The following is an 18,221-nucleotide window of genomic DNA, read 5'->3' on the forward strand; positions in this document are numbered from 1 at the left end:
GTACACACAGAAAATCAACTGTCCGTAAACTAGGTATATGACCTGTGTCTCAGGCAACAGTGCTCTCCTTGATTCATGTTAAGCCGTATTGAAGATGAATTTGCAGTTAAGGTAGGTAACAAAATTATAAGGTTTAATTAACTAAATACAAAACCTTGTTCCTCCTGCATCGTTCTACAACAGAACAGTGAAAAATTTCGGCCTAGTCTAGCATGCCTTCTATAAAAATCACGTTTTTATCAAGCACTTCCTGTAAATCGTCCACCATCTCTCCAACTACAATGTCGTGTATAAGCATTGGTATAAGCTAGCATTCCATTATGATTAGTATGGATTTTCGAACGTGCGAGGTAATCATAAACAAAGTACCGTACGATCTGACTCACTAACGGTTGCTACCATTTCTTATTCAATTCCTTTAGTTCTATTGATAAATAGGAAATAATGGCGAGTTATCGGTACAGGTATCCATGTATTATTATTTTACTTCTTTGATTTAGCATTGCTTATGTAAATAATCTTTATAGTAAAAAGTAAGCCAGTCATATTATACTAACTAATGAAATTAGCCTCTGTTCCTGCAAAATAAATACGTAGGTACTAAGTACCTACATAGGTACTAGGTAGGTAGAACTTTTTTTTTCTCTACTCTTTTTAAACTTAGAAACACTTGCCTGAGATTTCAACCTGCGACCTTTAGCCCAACCCTTAGGCATTCAAGGCAATAAATCGAAAATAAATAAATCTCTTCGGATGTAACGTCTCATATAATTATGGTCAAACATCACTTCAGGTAAGTTCGTTTAACCACTAATTAATTCATCTAATAAATTATCTAGGTAGGTATGACTTTTGGTCAAATCTCTTAAAGCTAAATAAATATGTAATTATTATGAAAATGAGGTCAAAGGACCTGACAGTGGCATAACCTGGATATAACAGTAAATCGATTATTTATTATTTTGATCCTTCGAGCCTTCGGTCATTGACAGTCACGTTTCACACCCAACCGATAATTATATAACTATCTCTTGTTCGTCTAAACTCGAAATAATAGGTGCAAGTGAGAAGTAAAATCTCAACGGGACTTTTAATTTCTTGAAGAACTCAAGGACAAACGTACTGAGATTTCCCATACCTGTGTAAGAACGAGACAGCGCTATTTAAATGATAAAGATGAAAATAGGCACTCGGTTCAGAAGAAAAAGAATATCGACGCGTGCCGACGTAGCGCTTACGCCGCGAAAGTGCTTTTCCGTGTTCGATTTTCAAATAACTGTCAAGTTAACTTTTTAATTTTTTCCTGAATAAGGTTATAGTTTTATTTTATTCAGTTTTTTCAGAGTGCTGACGTATTTTTTGTGTATTTAAAAATAGAATTTGCGAAATGATTACGTGGTGCTCGTCTACCGGTGCTTAGCGTCACGAAAATTATCTGGAAAATTATCGCTTAATATTATAAACCTGTGTAAATAAGAACAATTTCAGTTGATAAGCGATTTGCGGAAGAGTTATTCGTGTTTTTGAATTTGGAATTTCTAGTTTGTGGGTAAGCTTAAAATTTTAACTGTTTTTCTTTCTTTTAATTTCTTTCAAGTTTAGCAAATCATATCTACGAGTATTATAAATACTTGATACCTACTTACAAAAATAAAGGTAAATACTAAATACCTATCTACTCAATTGACATACCTACATATCTATGATAATTTGGTTTATAATACCTACTTCTTAGTACTTAGATACATATTATCAAAACATCTCCGCTAGCAATAGTAATTACCTAATCGTTTGGCACCAGAAGATGTTATAATATTATTACATTATTTATAAGAAAGTCCACACAAGTATTGTTCGTACAAAATCACTTATCACGCACCATTTTAACTCTATGGGGCAATTACTGTCATGTCAAAAGTACGGTTCCAAAAAACCGGCAAGTGCGACTCAGACTCGAGCACCGAGGGTTCCGTACTCAGGTATTTTTTCAACATTTTGCACGATATAAATCAAAAACTATTTTACATAAAATAAATAAAAATCTGTTTTAGAATATGCAGGTAAAGATCTTTCATATTATTATGATACCTCACTTGGTATAGTTATCTTACTTTGAAAATTAAAACACATTTAAAAAAATTTTTGTGATGTAAGCACAAATTCACCGTTTTCGGATTTTTTCCTTTTATGCTATAAGACCTACCTACCTAGAGGCTCGTGATGTGAGAAGTGTGACATGTACAGTCAAGGGCCGTAAGTCGTTTAGCACCTAAATGACCATATTTGCCTAGCACGGTTATGCACATGTTTAGGACATAATATGAGGCGTGTTTGTAGAAAAAGGTCATAAGTGCGACAGGTTTTTGATGCAATAGTTTCGCGGAATTGCTACTCAAATTCTGAAGCCGACCGTACCTATAAAATATCCCTTTCAGGGAAGTTTTCCCGCGTGCCGTATCCACGGCTGAATAGTCAGTGTAAATAAATGTACAGAGTAGGACGTACTTGTACCCCAGGCTAAGAGATACATAGGTAGTTTAAAATAAAGACGTAAGGTGGTTTGTTGGATTACTAAGCGTTTTACATATCCCTGTCCGGAATTGGCAAGTTTGTAGATTAAGACAGTTTCCTTTATACCTTTACTAGCTGACGCCCGCGACTTCGTCCGCGTGGATTTGGTTTTTCGAAATCCGCGGGAACTCTTTGGTTTTTCGGGATAAAAAGTAGCCTATGTACTAATCCAGGATATTATCTATCTCCATTCCGAATTTCAGCTAAATCCGTCCGGTAGTTTTTGCGTGAAGGAGTAACAAACATACACACACACACATACAAACTTCCGCCTTTATAATATTAAGTGTGATGTATGTAGCGAGGTGGCCAAGGCTCCTTAACCTTGTCACTACATTAAAACAACATCCATAGGGACGTGAAATGTTCTTACCGAAGACATGTAGTCCTTTAGAGCCTTCGCGTGATGACATTATGCCTTTGTTCCCTTAGCAAAATATAATAAGGACAGCCTCAAAAGCGAACTTTTTGAAGTGAAACTCCTTGAGGTGCCTAGGGCGATTAGGGGTGAGAAAAAACTTCAAGGTCGCGTCACCGACATGCTTAATAATGTTAAGAGTTATAATGTTAAGAGTTCCGATGATGTAAAAATTAAAGTAATAAAGTTACAAATTATGAAAAACCGTTATGCTACTTCTAAATAAGGTGGCTTTTTATTTATTTTATTTTATTTATTACAAGAGCCACCCACAGAATTACACAAATTATAAAAGTTAATCCTTAAATTTCACAGCTCTCGTGTAAATCAATTTACAGGCAGTTACAGCGTGCACCGATAACAATAGTCGTACAATTATAAAATACAATAAACCTAAAGAATATAGAAAATACCTAAGCTTATAAATCTTAAAGTAATTACAATAAAATGAAATGAATACCTACTTAAGTTAAATTATCTAAAAAATATTATTATTATTTATTGGTGAATTAAGTATGAAAACGGTTATGTATCTTCAGAGTTTATCGGTTACAAACAAACAAATCTTTCCTCTTTATAATATTAGTAGGATACAGGCCATATTATATACACTGCATTTTTAGGTACAGTAGGTATAATGTGAGACCTATTTACCTACCCAGATCGTGGTAAGTAGGAAATACCTTGTTTACGCTTTGGTCACACAATAAATTGCATTGGTTTTATTGTTATTCGTCGCTTTTCATAAAGATGTAGGTTGGTATGACCTTGTGATAAATAATATTTACTTACATCGACAAACGTTATTTAGGTAGGTAGGTATTTTAAGTATATAGTGTACTAGCTGATGCCCGCGACTTCGTTCGCGTGGATGAAGGTTTTTTAAATTTCCCGTGGGAACTCTTTGATTTTCCGGGATAAAAAGTAGCCTACGTGCTAATCCAGGGTATAATCTATCTCCATTCTAAATTTCAGCCCAATCCGTTTAATAGTTTTTGCGTGAAGGAGTAACAAACATACACACACACACCCATACACACAAACTTTCGCCTTTATAATATTAGTGTGATAGTGTGATTTACCTACGGCAAAACCTTCGTCGTAACAGTTAAATCGATAAATTAAACAATGTGATAAATAGTGTGATGTGATTTTTCATCGTTGTGTAATTAGAGGTAGGTATAAATTAGTTATTAGATTGACCTACTTTATATGTAATAATAGTTACATATGTATTTAGTTACTTACAAACTTTTTATTCAGTGCAAAGTGTCGAATAAATACGACTCTAGTATGGAATATGGAGATACACGAATTGTTCAAGGTATGGCGTTGGTACCTACTTAGTAATCAAGACTACTGAGGGATATCATCGAAAATTAACTATTATAAGATAAAAGTAGGATAAACTCAAAAACTACTTAACCTATTTTAAAAATTATTTCATCCATAGTAAGCTTATAAGCAACTAACGTGAGTTCTATATTGAAAAAAATAGAGATTCGTATATTAAAATTGTAATAAGCTACCCGTGCGAAGCCGGGCCGAGTCACTAGTATAATATTATAAGTATTAGTTCTATAAAAAAGTTCATTAGGACTACTATTTTTGATCTGTCTGGTAGTTTGTTGATACAAAAAGTAACAAATCATTGAAATTATCACACTATAGAGTATAAAATCATATGGAATAGCGGTCAGGTGGAAAGGCGAACGACCTGACGAGTGACGTCACGGTATACCGCTAGGAAGTCAGGCTCGACGTACAGTTGGGAAAATTCCTCTTTTTACACCACTCTGTCCAAAAATAACCGGTCAAGTGCGAGTCGGACTCGCACACGAAGGGTTCCGTACATCGTACAAGATACAATGGTACGGAACCCTTCGACTAGAAAAATAAAAATAAAAAAGTGTTATACATTACGTGCTTTTTAATATTTCTTTATTTGCATTGCGGCCATTTTGAAATTCGTCATCATCATATTATTATAGCGGCAAAAATATACACTCTGTAATTCAACTCTGCCTACCTATTTTTTTTTTTTTTATTCACTATAGGCAAGCGCTTGACCACAATCACACCTGATGGAAAGTGATGATGTGGTCTAAGATGGGACGCGCTTACCTAGAAGGTGGCTATTCTCTCTTGTTTTAAAGATACCCGGATTGTAATTGGTAGGAAACACAGATCGCAGGAGAGTATTCCAAACCTTAGCCATGCGTATGAGGAATGAAGACGCAAAACGTTTCGTGCGTGTAGATGGAATGTCGACGACATAAGGATGGAAACTCGCCCGACGTCTTGCGGTTCGGTGGTAAAATGGTGAAGGGGGGACAAGATCGAAGAGTTCCTGTGCACACTCCTATAAAACACCGATAAGCCGGCGACCTTACGGCGGTGATCGAGCCTTTGAAGTTTCGCCAACAAAGGAGAGTCTTCGCCTATAAGTCTCCTAGCTCGACGGTCAACGGCATCCAGAGCTGCTAGTTGGTACTTAGCAGAGCCATCATAGAGGTGACTGCAGTACTCCATGCACGACCTGACTTGTGCTTGATACAAAGTAATCAGTTGGCGCGGCGTGAAGTACTGCTTGACCTTGTTAAGAATGCCTAGTTTTTTTGCGGCAGTCTTGGCTTTGGCTTCTATGGATCTTCCGAAGTTAATGTTAGCCGAGACGTCGAGACCAGGAGATCAATGTGATCTCCTAGGTCATGAGATACATTTACGGTTCATGAGATACATCCTGCTAAGATACAGACGGACGGACGGACAGCAGTCAAAATCAGGTGAAAACCGTGTAAAGGTCTCCGAAGTAAAGGTAAAACATAGTACATAGATACCTACGTAAATGACCCTTAATAATAATAATATAATAATACAAAATTTATAACACCCCCGACAAGTGAACGTTACAGTAATTAGAAAAGAGCTGATAACTTTCAAACGGCTAAACCGATTTTCTTGGATTATAGCTAAGACCACTTTCGATCAAGCCACCTTTCAAACTAAAAAAAACTAAATTGAAATCGGTTCATTAGTTTAGGAGCTACGATGCCACAGACAGATACACAGATACACACGTCAAACTTATAACGCCCCTCTTTTTGGGTCGGAGGTCGATTATATTAGTATTCACCAAGTTGCTTATCGATATTCCAAGTAATTACATACTCTATTTACTTTTAAGCAAAAAAGCGCACCCTTTATCTAAAAAGTAATTATAAGATAAGCAATAACAGTCGACAATTTACTTAAAATGCAAAAGACAGTCATAGGAAATTCCTAAGACATTATTCAATGCGAATTTTTTGTAAGTACCCACATTTTAAACGTTATCTGTTACCCTGACGTGCCTAACCCAAATAACTCGAGCGGTTGGGCCTCAGATAGACTGTGCGTTGATACGAGAAAATCAGTCTGTCAGGCGGGGCAAGTCTTCTTTTGTACAGATTTTTAGGGTTCCGTACCTCAAAAGGGAAAACGGAGCCCTTATAGGATCACTTTGTTGTCTGTCTGTCTGTCAAGAAAACCTATAGGGTACTTTTCGTTGACCTAGAATCATGAAATTTGGCAGGTAGGTAGGTCTTATAGCACAAGTACAGGAATAAATCTAAAAACCGCGAATTTGTGGTCACATCATTTAAAAAAAAATATGTTTCAATTTTCAAAGTAAGATAACTATACCAAGTGGAGTATAGTAGTAGGTACTTATTAATTTATAAAAGTGGAGTATCAAATGAAAGGGTTTTACCTGTACATTCTAAAACAGATTTTTATTTATTTTTATGCATAATAGTTTTTGATTTATCGTGCAAAATGTTGGAAAAACCCGTCTACGGAACCCTCAGTGCGCGAGTCTGACTCGCACTTGGCCGGTTTTTATAGTATTATGCACTGGTAGGTGATGATCACGGGGCTGAATGTGGAAACAGATTTTATCGGACGCGGCTGACGGACGCGGCTCATAGCCGCAACTATAGGTATCTGGATAATACATAAAGGACAATTGAACTGTGCTAACTATCGGACGATTCGCGGCCGTAACCTTGAGCGATCGGACGCGACGTCCGAGAGATATCTTGCAAGCCGCATCTCAAACGACTGTGTACAGAGCACACTTACCTATCGCGGCTCTGAACCGCGCCTTACGGACGCGTCCCATAGTTTGTTTTCACCTTAAAATCAGACGTTACAAAATTATCATTCGTTGTTATAATCAGTGTTTTGTTCCTTTTGAAAAGTATGTAAGCCTAAAATAGCTAAATAAATCGACTTTCTTTAAATTATCTAGATTTGAAACGAAATATACTAAGTAAATAGACTGATATTACAGTAGGTACCTAGTCCCTACTTATCTTTAGCTATTGTTAAGTACTTGTATGTTACATACGTACCTAACAATGCCTATCTCATTATAGCGTGAATCAGACCTTTTCTAAGGAAAGTTATGATACTTTCCTTGTTTCAGAATACTTTTCTAGAAAGTTTGGTTGACTAATCTAGACCGATGCTAGACTAATCTTGGTAGGTATAACTTATTTTGTTTTTGCTACATGATGTTATTACGCGATACTCTTCTGTATTCTTTATAATTATATTATGTATTCTGAGGCGATACTAACAATAAGCGACGCTAGCCAGTAGCCAAATGGTTAGACCTCGGTATTCTATTCGGAGGACCCGAAATTCGTTCCCGAACACGCTGTGCCTTTAACTTTTCGGAGTTATGAGTGTTTCATATGTTTCCTATGAGAGTGTCATTCTAACAGAAGATCCGTTCTATTTTAGGGTTCCGTACCTCAAAAGGAAAAACGGAATCCTTATATAGGATCACTTTATTGTCTGTCTGTCTGTTCGGCTGTCCGTCTGTCGAGTCTAATATTATAGCTAGAAGGTCCGAAATCGAACCCCGGACTCTCCAGAAGAGGAGGCCGAACTGTTTAACCACTAGTCACGGATAACTGATGAATAAAAGATTGGTAAAATTTCTTCACGCATCACTTCTGTTTCACAAGAATTTTCTGGTCATAATTAAAAGCGAGATCGCATATTAATGGGTGCGAAAAAATATGTTAAACTAAACGTCTTGCTCTTATCTTTTAACACGACAGTTATTTTTAAATTATGGCTGGTAAACTCCTTTCAAATAGTTTTCTCTTGATATATATATGATATATATATTTTCTCTTGATATTTTTCATGGACCAAGAGCAGCTGGAATGAATTGTTTCGTCTTCGGAACTGATAGAAAGGTAAACGGGCACTGAAGTATGGAAACCATACCCACAGCGGACACAAACGAAATTAACAGTTCAAATAGGTACGGCTTTGATCTACACTGATATACTCGTAGGTCGCGTTGTTGTGGGTCATAGGCCATAGCAATCTCGAAAAAATTCAAATAATTTTTGTACTTATCATGAAATAAAAAGTATTGAAATGTTATTAAACATTGAAAAGTAAAGTTTAATAACATTTTGCCTCCATCGATTTTGAATCAAATATTCATACATACATATATTATACAGAAATGTTACAACATTATCTTTGATCAGCAACAAAAAGGTTACAATATTGTCTTTGACTAGCTGATGCCTACGGCTTCGTTCGTGTGGATTTAAGGTTTTCGGAATCCCATGGGAACTCTTTGATTTTCCGAAATAAAACGTAGCTTATGTGCTAATCCAGGATATTATCTACCTCCTTTCCAAATAGTCAAAAACGTCAAGTAGTTTTTGCGTGAAGGAGTAACAAACATACACACACACATACCCACATACACACAAACTTTCGCCATTATAATATTAGTGTGAAGTGTGTAGTGTGATAGTGTGATTAGTGTGATTTAAAACTATTTTGGTTCTTGTCAACAACTTTTCGTAAAGGCGAGTCCAAAATGCCCGATTACCTTATCAGTAAAGTTCTTTGATGTCCATAATCCATTAGACGATAGGTTCTGCTTTTAATTTTGCCATAGCACTGCTGTGACTGATATATATAAATAATATTACTCGTAGATACTAAGTAACCTGTCTAGGAAAGCTGATAGTCGGAAACATAGATAAGATACTTAATACCAGACAGTCGGTAATTACGGTTTTAAAAATACATCGGTCGTGTACCAGAGTATATAGGATGTAATTAGAACTAGCAAAAACGAAGACAGGTGATAGTACTGATGATTTTTGATAAGATACAACGAACATTTTTTTCACCCGACTGCGGCAAAGTCAAAAGGAAGTTATGTATGTTTGCATCCAGATTCTGTGTGTTACACCGTAGCGCCTAAACTACTGGGCCGATTTTGATGGATGAGGTGTCGATTGATTCGTCGTAAGAGTCCGGGTAACATAGGCTACATTTTATATCATATGGTGTTACATCAAAAAAAAAAGTGGAAGTCTCCAATTTTTTTTTTTTGCAATTGTATCGAGTAGGATGTCAAATGAAAGAGGAAAAATTTTGAATTCATAAATATAAATGTATTGCAACATTAAAATATACCAAGCGACAAAAACCAGTTTTACTATAATATTTCAGCGTTTATTAATACGATCGCAGTCGGGTTTTATTTTTATTTTTAACTTTATCTTGTTTTAAATCACTTTACCTGCTACCCCAAAAAATACACTGCGTAGGCACCATCTAAATAAGTGTACTTACAACAAAATATGATCCTCGACCTCTTACACCAATGTAAACGGTACGCAATAACTATAAAAACTTATCACAATCAAATTTTTTTCAGGTCCAAAAATGGCGAAAATACCCTTAGTTCTACTTATTTGTCAAATCCTAAGTCTCCCGATACTAAGTAACGGGAATGACGATAACCCTTTATTGGAGCTTGCGTCGTCATTCCTGCAGAACATGGGAGAAGGTGGGAATGACAAAATGGAAGGGCTTGCCGCGATAGGCAATATGGTTGGGACGCTGATGCAAGGGGACAATGCTAAGAACCTGGGATCGATGCTGGGACAGGATGGTGGGAATGCCGGCGACGTTTTGTCTGGTAAGTGTGGCACAGTTGCATTTACTGCACACCCATCATATTATTTTTCTATATGATCACACTTCACACCAATCACACTATCACGTCACACTGTTAATATCATAAAGGCGAAAGTTTGTGTGTATGTGTGTGTGTATCTTTGTTACCCCTTCACGCAAAAACTACTGGACGGATTTGGCTGTGGAATGGAGATAGATAATATCCTGGATTAGCACATAGGCTACTTTTTATCCTAGAAAATCAAAGAGTTCCCACGGGATTTTGAAAAACCTACATCCACGCGAACGAAGTCGCGGGCATCGGCTAGTTTAATATGAATGAATGAATGAAATGAATGAATTTATTAATCAAAAATCCGTTACATAAGCTTTCATGGAGTCTCCTAATCTAGATGAGACCGTGTCAGGGGCCAGTGCCTTCCCTCCTACCTATCTCCATTACAAATTTCAGCCAAATCCGTCCAGTAGTTTTTGCGTGAAGAAGTAACAAACACACACACATATACACAAACTTTGGCCAATATAATGTTAGTGTGATTCTGAATGCTGTTTCCAGGTCTGGGTAGTTTACTAGGAGGTCAAGATGGTAAAATCAATCCAGCCCTGGTTGGCTCGATGGTATCCATGTTCGCTAGCCAGATGGGTTCAAACGGTGACAAGCCTCAACGCGAGAAACGGCAAACCAAAGAAAACAACATGGAGAATATACTGAGCATGGTGTCAGGTATGTTAGTTTTAGTTTTTAAGAGGGGTCTCTCTGTCACTCGCTTCATACAAACGTAGTTCCAATTTCATCTGAATATTAAGCAACCAAAGTCCATGAAATTTTGCAGACATATTCTAGAAACTAATATCTGTGTCTGTGGTTTTCCAGATTTCTGTTAAAATATTCGGTTTCAAAGTTACGCGGTCTTAAAAATTTACATACAAATCTTTGAGCCCCTGTAATTTTAAAACTACATATTTTTAGAAAAATCTAAAACACCGCAGACACAGATATTAGTTTATAGAATATGTCTGCAAAATTTCATGAAATTTGGTTGCTTAATATTCAAATGAAATTGGAACTTAGATTGTATGAAGCGAGTGACGGAGAGAGCCCTGTTAAAGGTTACATAAAATTAGAATACATTCATCATCATTATCTGTAGTATAGAAGCAGGCGTTATTTTGCGGAAGTCCATGATGTACAAGGAACCAAAAGCTTAATTTGCTATAATCCGCCAAACCAAAGAAATCTGTATGGTGCAACATGCAGCATGTGACATGCACGCCCGCCCTCCCACTGATAAACATGCACTAAAAGCCAGCCGCTAAGCAAGCCACACGCACCACCACCACACATTACCACACAAATCCCAACACCACTCGACGCACCTTGTCTTCTTGTAAGGTGTATCTCCTGAGGATGCCCCGGTGTCTGGGCGAAACGTGGTTCTTAAAGCCAGGATGTTCGTCTACGGTCAGGTCTACGTTTGCCTTTTATCTTGCCCTGTATGTGGACAGGCGATATCAAATGCTCTCCGGTGTGAGGCCGGTCATTCTAGCATCTTGGGATCAACATCTATCGGTTTTTCGAACTATGTGTTTTAAAGATCATTTGGAGAAAATATGACCCAGTGCGGATTGGCAGACTTCACACACCTTTTGAGAACATGGAGAACTCTCAGGCAAAACTTCCGAAAATTTGGAAGTGCGTACCGCGGCATCGAACGCCCGACTTTCCAAATAGAAAGCTGACGTCAATAACCACTTGGCTATCACCACTCTTCGCAGCTTCCTTGATCAAAGATGATTTACTTGTAACTATTTCATTTTCAGGTCTGGGTGGCTTATTAGGTGGCCAAGATGGAAAAATCGACCCATCTCTCGTGGGATCAGTAGTATCAATGTTCGCTCAACAGATGACGTCAAATGGCGAGCAAAACCAGCGTCAGAAAAGACAAGCAGACAACCAAGAATCCAATGACATAAACATGGACAGTCTATTGAGCATGGCTTCAGGGTTTCTAGGGAATAAGAACGTTGCAGGAATGATGCCAATGATCATGAACACTCTAAACTCGTTCTCTGACGAAGAGGCTGACAAGAGAGCAGATGAGCATAAGGACCACGCGTCATTCCTACCCCCATTCCTGGAGAAGGCCCACTTATACTGGGATGTATTTATCAATTCGGAGTTAGGGAAAACTATTTGGGAGAAATCAGGGTTTAAGAAAGCCACGAAATCTTTTATGGGACCTGATGGGAAACTCAGTTTCGAGTTGATGTTCAAGAGTTTTGAGAATCAGTCGTTTAGGAGACACTGGATTAAAGCGGTTGCGAAGTATTTGACCGATATGGTGGTACATATTGCTAAACCAGAAGTGTATCAGAGGTAAGCTTTGATTCATTTTATGTAAAACATTAGTCAACGTTAATTTTCTTCAAAAAAACTAACATTTTCTCCCCTTTTACCTCTACATTCAACGAGTGGGCTTCGCGCCTGCGACCTTCCAGATTTCAAAGTCACATAACATTTATATGATAAAGAAATCTGATCTAGATTCATAGCATTCGCCAATCTCATATTATACTCGCTAACCAGATCCCATTTGCAAGGGTTTACGGGAACAATGTGATATATTGCATTTCTGTGTTTACGTAAAAACACGCACACGTCCCGTCTGTCGGATGCCTACTCATCAAAATAAATTGTGGTTCGATCCTTTCTGGGGAAGATTGACGAATCTTTTTTTTTGTTCATGTACCGATATCGATTATCGAGCTCATGGATTCCTTCAGCGGAATTCCTCTGGCTTTAAGCGTTCTGAGTGGTGACCACTTGCCATTAATCATGTAATGGTAGAGGTTTTCTTGAATAATAATGCGGTGGGGGTTCTCAGATCCTTCCGCATATGGCTCCTTTGAAAATACAGGATTTCTCTCGGATTTCTACAGGGAGGACTATTAGTTAATACTAATCAGGTCTTAGTGATAATAATCGGGACCGATAGTTTAGCATACATTTCATAGCATTGGGGAAAGGCCAAATTTAGACCTCTGAATTCGGTCACCCATCCAGTAACAGACTTGGGTCAACGTTTATTAAAAACCGGCGCAATCAAAAAGTGTCATAACTAGGTCACACGTCCTACTACAAACCTACCTATTACAATTTTCAGATACCTATCCTCAATCCAGTACATAATGAACAGTTTCTTGGACTCTCAAGGCCTGCCCAAGACGACGCACTTCAACGTGAATAATCCAGAAAAATCCATCTCCACATTGATCAACTATGTGCTGAAGAAGTACCTCGATATGGACACGGATGTCTCGGAGTATGTTAAACCAGCCATGGACTACACAAAGGTAAATTTTAAAAAATGATAGATATATAGATAGAAGTCTTTATTGCACACAAAAACATTTTAACGAACAACACAGAAGGAAGAAAACAGAAAAAACAATTGTGTGCAAAGGCGGCCTTATTGCTTAGAGCGATCTCTACCAGGCAACCTTTGCTGAAAGGAGAAGCTAGTGTTAGTAATGGTGATGGTGTTGGTGTTGGTGTTGGAGAAATGGTACCAGAAAGGCAGAAGTAAACTACCTACGCGACAGGTCGAGATAGCAATCGGGTATGAGGCGGCGGGACGCCCCGCACGTCACTTGCGCTATCCCGCACTGGAATTAGTTCAGTTTTATGATCATGATCATCCATCAATACCCTCAATTCTAATCAAAAGAAATTAAAATGGCCACTTTCTTGTTTTGATATACGTTCTAAATATGTACCTAATAGGTACTTAACTATACTATACTAACTTTATAACTTTCTATTAAATTTTCCAAAAAGCGGTGATAGCCTAGTAGTTAGGACGTCCGCCTCCTATTCAGGAGATCGAGGGTTCGAGCCCGGGCAAGCACCTGTAACTTTTCGGAGTTATGTACGTTTTAAAAAAATCGCTTGCTTTAACTTTGAAGGAAAACATCGTGAAGAAACCTACATACCTAAGAGTTCACCATAATGTTCTCAAAAGTGTGTGAAGTTTGCCAATCTGTACTTAACCAGTGTGGTGGACTATATCATTACCCTTCTCTCACTGAGAAGAGGCCAGTGCTCACACATGATGCGTTGACCATGATGATCCAATTTTCTATTCAACTTTCCAGCAAATCCTAAAAATGGCGCAGTCCGCCTCCCAGAAGTTCGCCAACCGAGCTGATTATCACGCGGTCGCTGACAGACTGACCGACACCCTCAACCTGGAAGTCATCGAACCCGTCCTCCGAGTCTACAGGGCTTACAAGCACTCCATAAAAGCTCCACACTGCCAGGAACATCTCATGTGCGTCGTGAACAGGCACCATGACCAGGATAAACATGGTGAGCACCTCCATCCATACAAGTTCTACAAGTTCACACCACCGATCCTCACTTCATACTTCATACGTCTATCTTATCCATTCATTCTTCATCTTGACACTTACAAGCAACTACGCTTTCCGTATTCTTCAAAAAAAGTGTGTTCCAACATAAACCTGCCTATTGTTTCTACGATACCTACTAACACTCTCAACCTGGAGGTCATCGAATTCGTGCTTCGAATCTATAGACCCTTCGAGCACTCCATACAAATTTCATCCTTCTAGGTCAACAGGAGGTACCCTATAGGTTTGATTCCATTTAAAGTCACGACGGACAAACAGACAACGAAGTAATCCTATCCGATAAGGGTTCCTTTTTTCTCTGGAGATACGAAACCCTAAAAATCACGAACAAACCAACAAACAAACACTTGTGACGTTGGGGGATGGTCAGTGGTGAAGAGATTAAAGAACACCCCAAAGTCAACACAAGAATTTATTTAGTGGTAAGTAGGTAGGGTCGTAGGTTTTCGCGGTTGTCACTACAGTCTCCAAGGCTTGCAGTAGGCGGTACTTCCCTGCTGTGCCGTGCGGTGACGTCCCGGAGGTAGCGGGACCCGGCGAGATGGTCTTCGAGGGAGGTGGAATGCGCGCTGGTTGGTGCTCGGTTGCAGGCCGCCGGCCAGGTGCTGAGAGGTCCGTGGCACCAGAAGAGGGTGCCGCGAGGTGCGCCTGGAGGTTCGTGACACCAGGAGAGGGTGCCACGAGTAAGCGTGCCTGGCGTAGACCAGAGTAGCACAAGGTGGTGCTGAGAAGCTCGAGGAGTACAGTGAATCTTGAGGAGTACCAAGAACACGAGGGGTACCGTGGAATCTTGAGGGTCACAGTGAATCTTGAGGAGTACCAAGAACACGAGGGGTACCGTGGAACACGAGGGGTACCGTGGAACCTGGAACGCACATTCCAGTGGGTGAGCAAAGTTTCTCACTACGCATCCGATCGTGAACCACGCGGCACAAGCAAGCGGAAGCACAGCGTGAGATGGTAGTATGCGTGGTCACAATCAGACGGAGTTACAAGGAAAAGAGTGAAGCTACGTTAACATACAAAAGAAAAGATCATATTAAATGCGGAAGGCAGCTAGTAATAATTTACAAAGTAGGTAGGTATATTATATTATCAAGGTGAAATACTAACTATTAAAAGGCTATTATAGGTCTAATGTAATTTGAAAAAGATAAAATGATTATTTAAACAAAATGAAAGGCTTGCATTGGCTAAATACAGTAAAATAAGGTAAAATAATTTTCTAAAGAACAATGCAAGGTCATCCATGACACGTGGGTTAGCTACGAAATAAAACTATCCTAATACGGCGAATAATTCAGTACTTACCCGTATAACGGGTTTACAAGATCACTGGAGTAGTTGGTAGTGCAAGTAAAGGGATATTGTGTTCCTGAATATCCAACAGGAACACGTTAATTTTTGGAGAAGCAACTGCACGCGTCTCACGTGAAAAACGATTCCCCAGTGCTCACTCGCCATTCTGCGCACGCGCCGCGCGACAGAGGTGCCCTCCTGCTTCAAGCGGCTGCACGAAACAACTACGGACGCAGTCGTGGCGGGTAACATTGTCCGTCAGAATTGTCAAGCGTCGAATTATTTATTTAAAAAAAATGTAACGCCTTCACAACGTTACACACTTTTCACATTTTAATCACTGGTACCTAGTGATGTACAGTGAAGACTAAAGTGACATAATATTTGCAGGTCTCCCAGGCTTCAAAGCTGGCCTAACTAAGCTCAGCAGCCTGATCGCATCGGCGGCATTAAGCTTCCAAAACGGCAAAGGGTTCTGGGATCTCTACAATGCGATACAGAACGATGTCAACTGTGATGTAAGTATGCTGTAATATACAGGTATTATTAAAAAAAAAAAACAAATAATTGGAATACCCTCCCAAAACTTGCGCGAAGAACACAGGTTACAACGCCTAGCGGTTCTTCGAGAGATTTAGTCTAAAAAAAATAATGATAAAACAAATTGTTTAATTTGAGCGCGATTGCTGTCGGAAAATCTAGTTCACGATATTAACACCAATAAATCAATAACAATAATCGTTTCAAGTCTCGGAGGAAGACCGAAATAAAAACCGTCAAAACACCGACCGACAAATTCTTGTAAAAGATCGCAACAGATTGTAATCGAATGAGCCAAATATCGATTTTATTAAACTAACCTTCAATAAATAAAGTTATAATTTTATATCATTTGTAAAAATTCATAACCTAACGAGTATTTATAGGTCCATGCCTAGCAGGTACAATTTTGGGAGCAAGGGAGTAATGCCAAAACAGTAAAATCAGATTTTTCTATAAACTTTATATCACTTTCTTTTTATTTTAGTAGTTATATTTCTTTAAATCTTTATAATGGCACTTCTAGTCGACTATACTACTACGACCATAGGTAACAAATTTTTTAACATAAAGATGGGGTTCCATTGGTACAAAAAAATTGCAGCACAGTCGATTTTTTTATAGCAATTTTTTGCTATAAAAAAATATACGATGTAAACTAGACTTTACCTTAAGATACGTCACTATGTTTAGGCTTGCAATTGAGTTCAGATATATTTTGTGAACAGTGAAATCACTTGTAAAAGAAAATAATTTTCCTATTTTCAGGCCAAATATCCCGCGGACTGCGCGGCTTTCCACGAGCACGAAATGAAAGTTACTACGGAAGTGTACCATAGCGAGCTATAAATAAAGATTATTTTCATTTGAATCAAAGCGCATTTCAGTAAACTGTAGACACTTTATTTCACTGTGTTGGAGTTTATAGAATAGGTTTATAGAAGTGACGACCAGTATACACGTCTTGATATCCTAATATCCTTTGTACGGCTTTCGGCTACAAAATCCCACAACACAGTAGGTAATGTGTTTGCACCTTAAGATGTATTTTTAAATAATTTTGCATTTAGATTAGTTAAGTACCTATCTTAAAATAATATTATGTTAAAGTGTTGAATTCAAAATGAATTTTAGTTAGCAATTTTAAGAATATTAATTAGGATAGAAGGAAGGAGGAATTAGGAAGAGTTAGGTAGGTAATCAAATTTTTTCCCCTCACTAAATTTTTATCAGTAGGTATTGGTTCAGTTATTTTATTACATCACATGATAAATTGTCATAATAGTATAACACATTTTAGTGATCGAGAATATAAACTTTTGCTAAAATTACTTATCTCTCGCTGTCCTTTAGGAATTAGGTATTAGATAACGCAATATATAATAAAGTGCCTCCTTGAAACGTATTGATAAATGATACCTAGCCTCAAAAACCTCAGTTGCAATTAATCAAAAATATCCACTTACTTTCAAAATAAAGTTGTTCGCATTCGTTACTAATTAATAACACATTTTACATTCAATCGGTAAAACTTTTTTTTTAAAGCGCAACGCCCACCCGTTGAGTGTAGAGTGAAAATCCCAAATTAACTAATGACAGTAATTTATTAATAGCTAGGTATCTAATTTGCATACAGAATATGTGGCTGTAGAATTATTTACGTAAATCCTTTCAGCACGTGATACTGAATAACATTAAACATTTATGCCGTCCTTATTAAGCTGGCACTTACCAAGCAACACCAGCTCAAACTACTGGTCGGATCGGGCTGGAATTTGGCATGCAGATAGCTATTATGACTTAGACATCCGCTAAGATGCCTCCGCCCTCCAGCACAATGGACCGATGATATAAAGCGGCTGGCGGGAAGTGGCTGGATGAGGAATGCTGAGGACCGGGTGTGGTGGCGCTCTTTAGGGAAGGCCTATGTCCAGCAGTGGACGTCCAC

The 18,221-nt window shown here is 38.3% G+C and overlaps 1 protein-coding gene across 1 annotated transcript; it reads left to right on the top strand.

The window, feature by feature from the left end:
* The first annotated feature begins 1,207 nt into the window (after nt 1-1,207).
* On the top strand, nt 1,208-17,177 carry LOC123877549. The gene is made up of 8 exons (XM_045924361.1): nt 1,208-1,549; nt 9,738-10,001; nt 10,557-10,724; nt 11,822-12,377; nt 13,165-13,354; nt 14,156-14,369; nt 16,124-16,251; nt 17,042-17,177. The coding sequence occupies exons 2-8, from the start codon at nt 9,746-9,748 to the stop codon at nt 17,120-17,122; spliced, it is 1,593 nt and encodes a 530-aa protein (XP_045780317.1). The 5' UTR covers nt 1,208-1,549; nt 9,738-9,745; the 3' UTR covers nt 17,123-17,177.
* Nucleotides 17,178-18,221: the final 1,044 nt, after the last annotated feature.

The sequence above is a fragment of the Maniola jurtina genome, chromosome 24 (genome assembly GCF_905333055.1).
Source record: "Maniola jurtina chromosome 24, ilManJurt1.1, whole genome shotgun sequence".
In the NCBI taxonomy this organism is placed as follows: Eukaryota; Metazoa; Arthropoda; class Insecta; order Lepidoptera; family Nymphalidae; genus Maniola; species Maniola jurtina.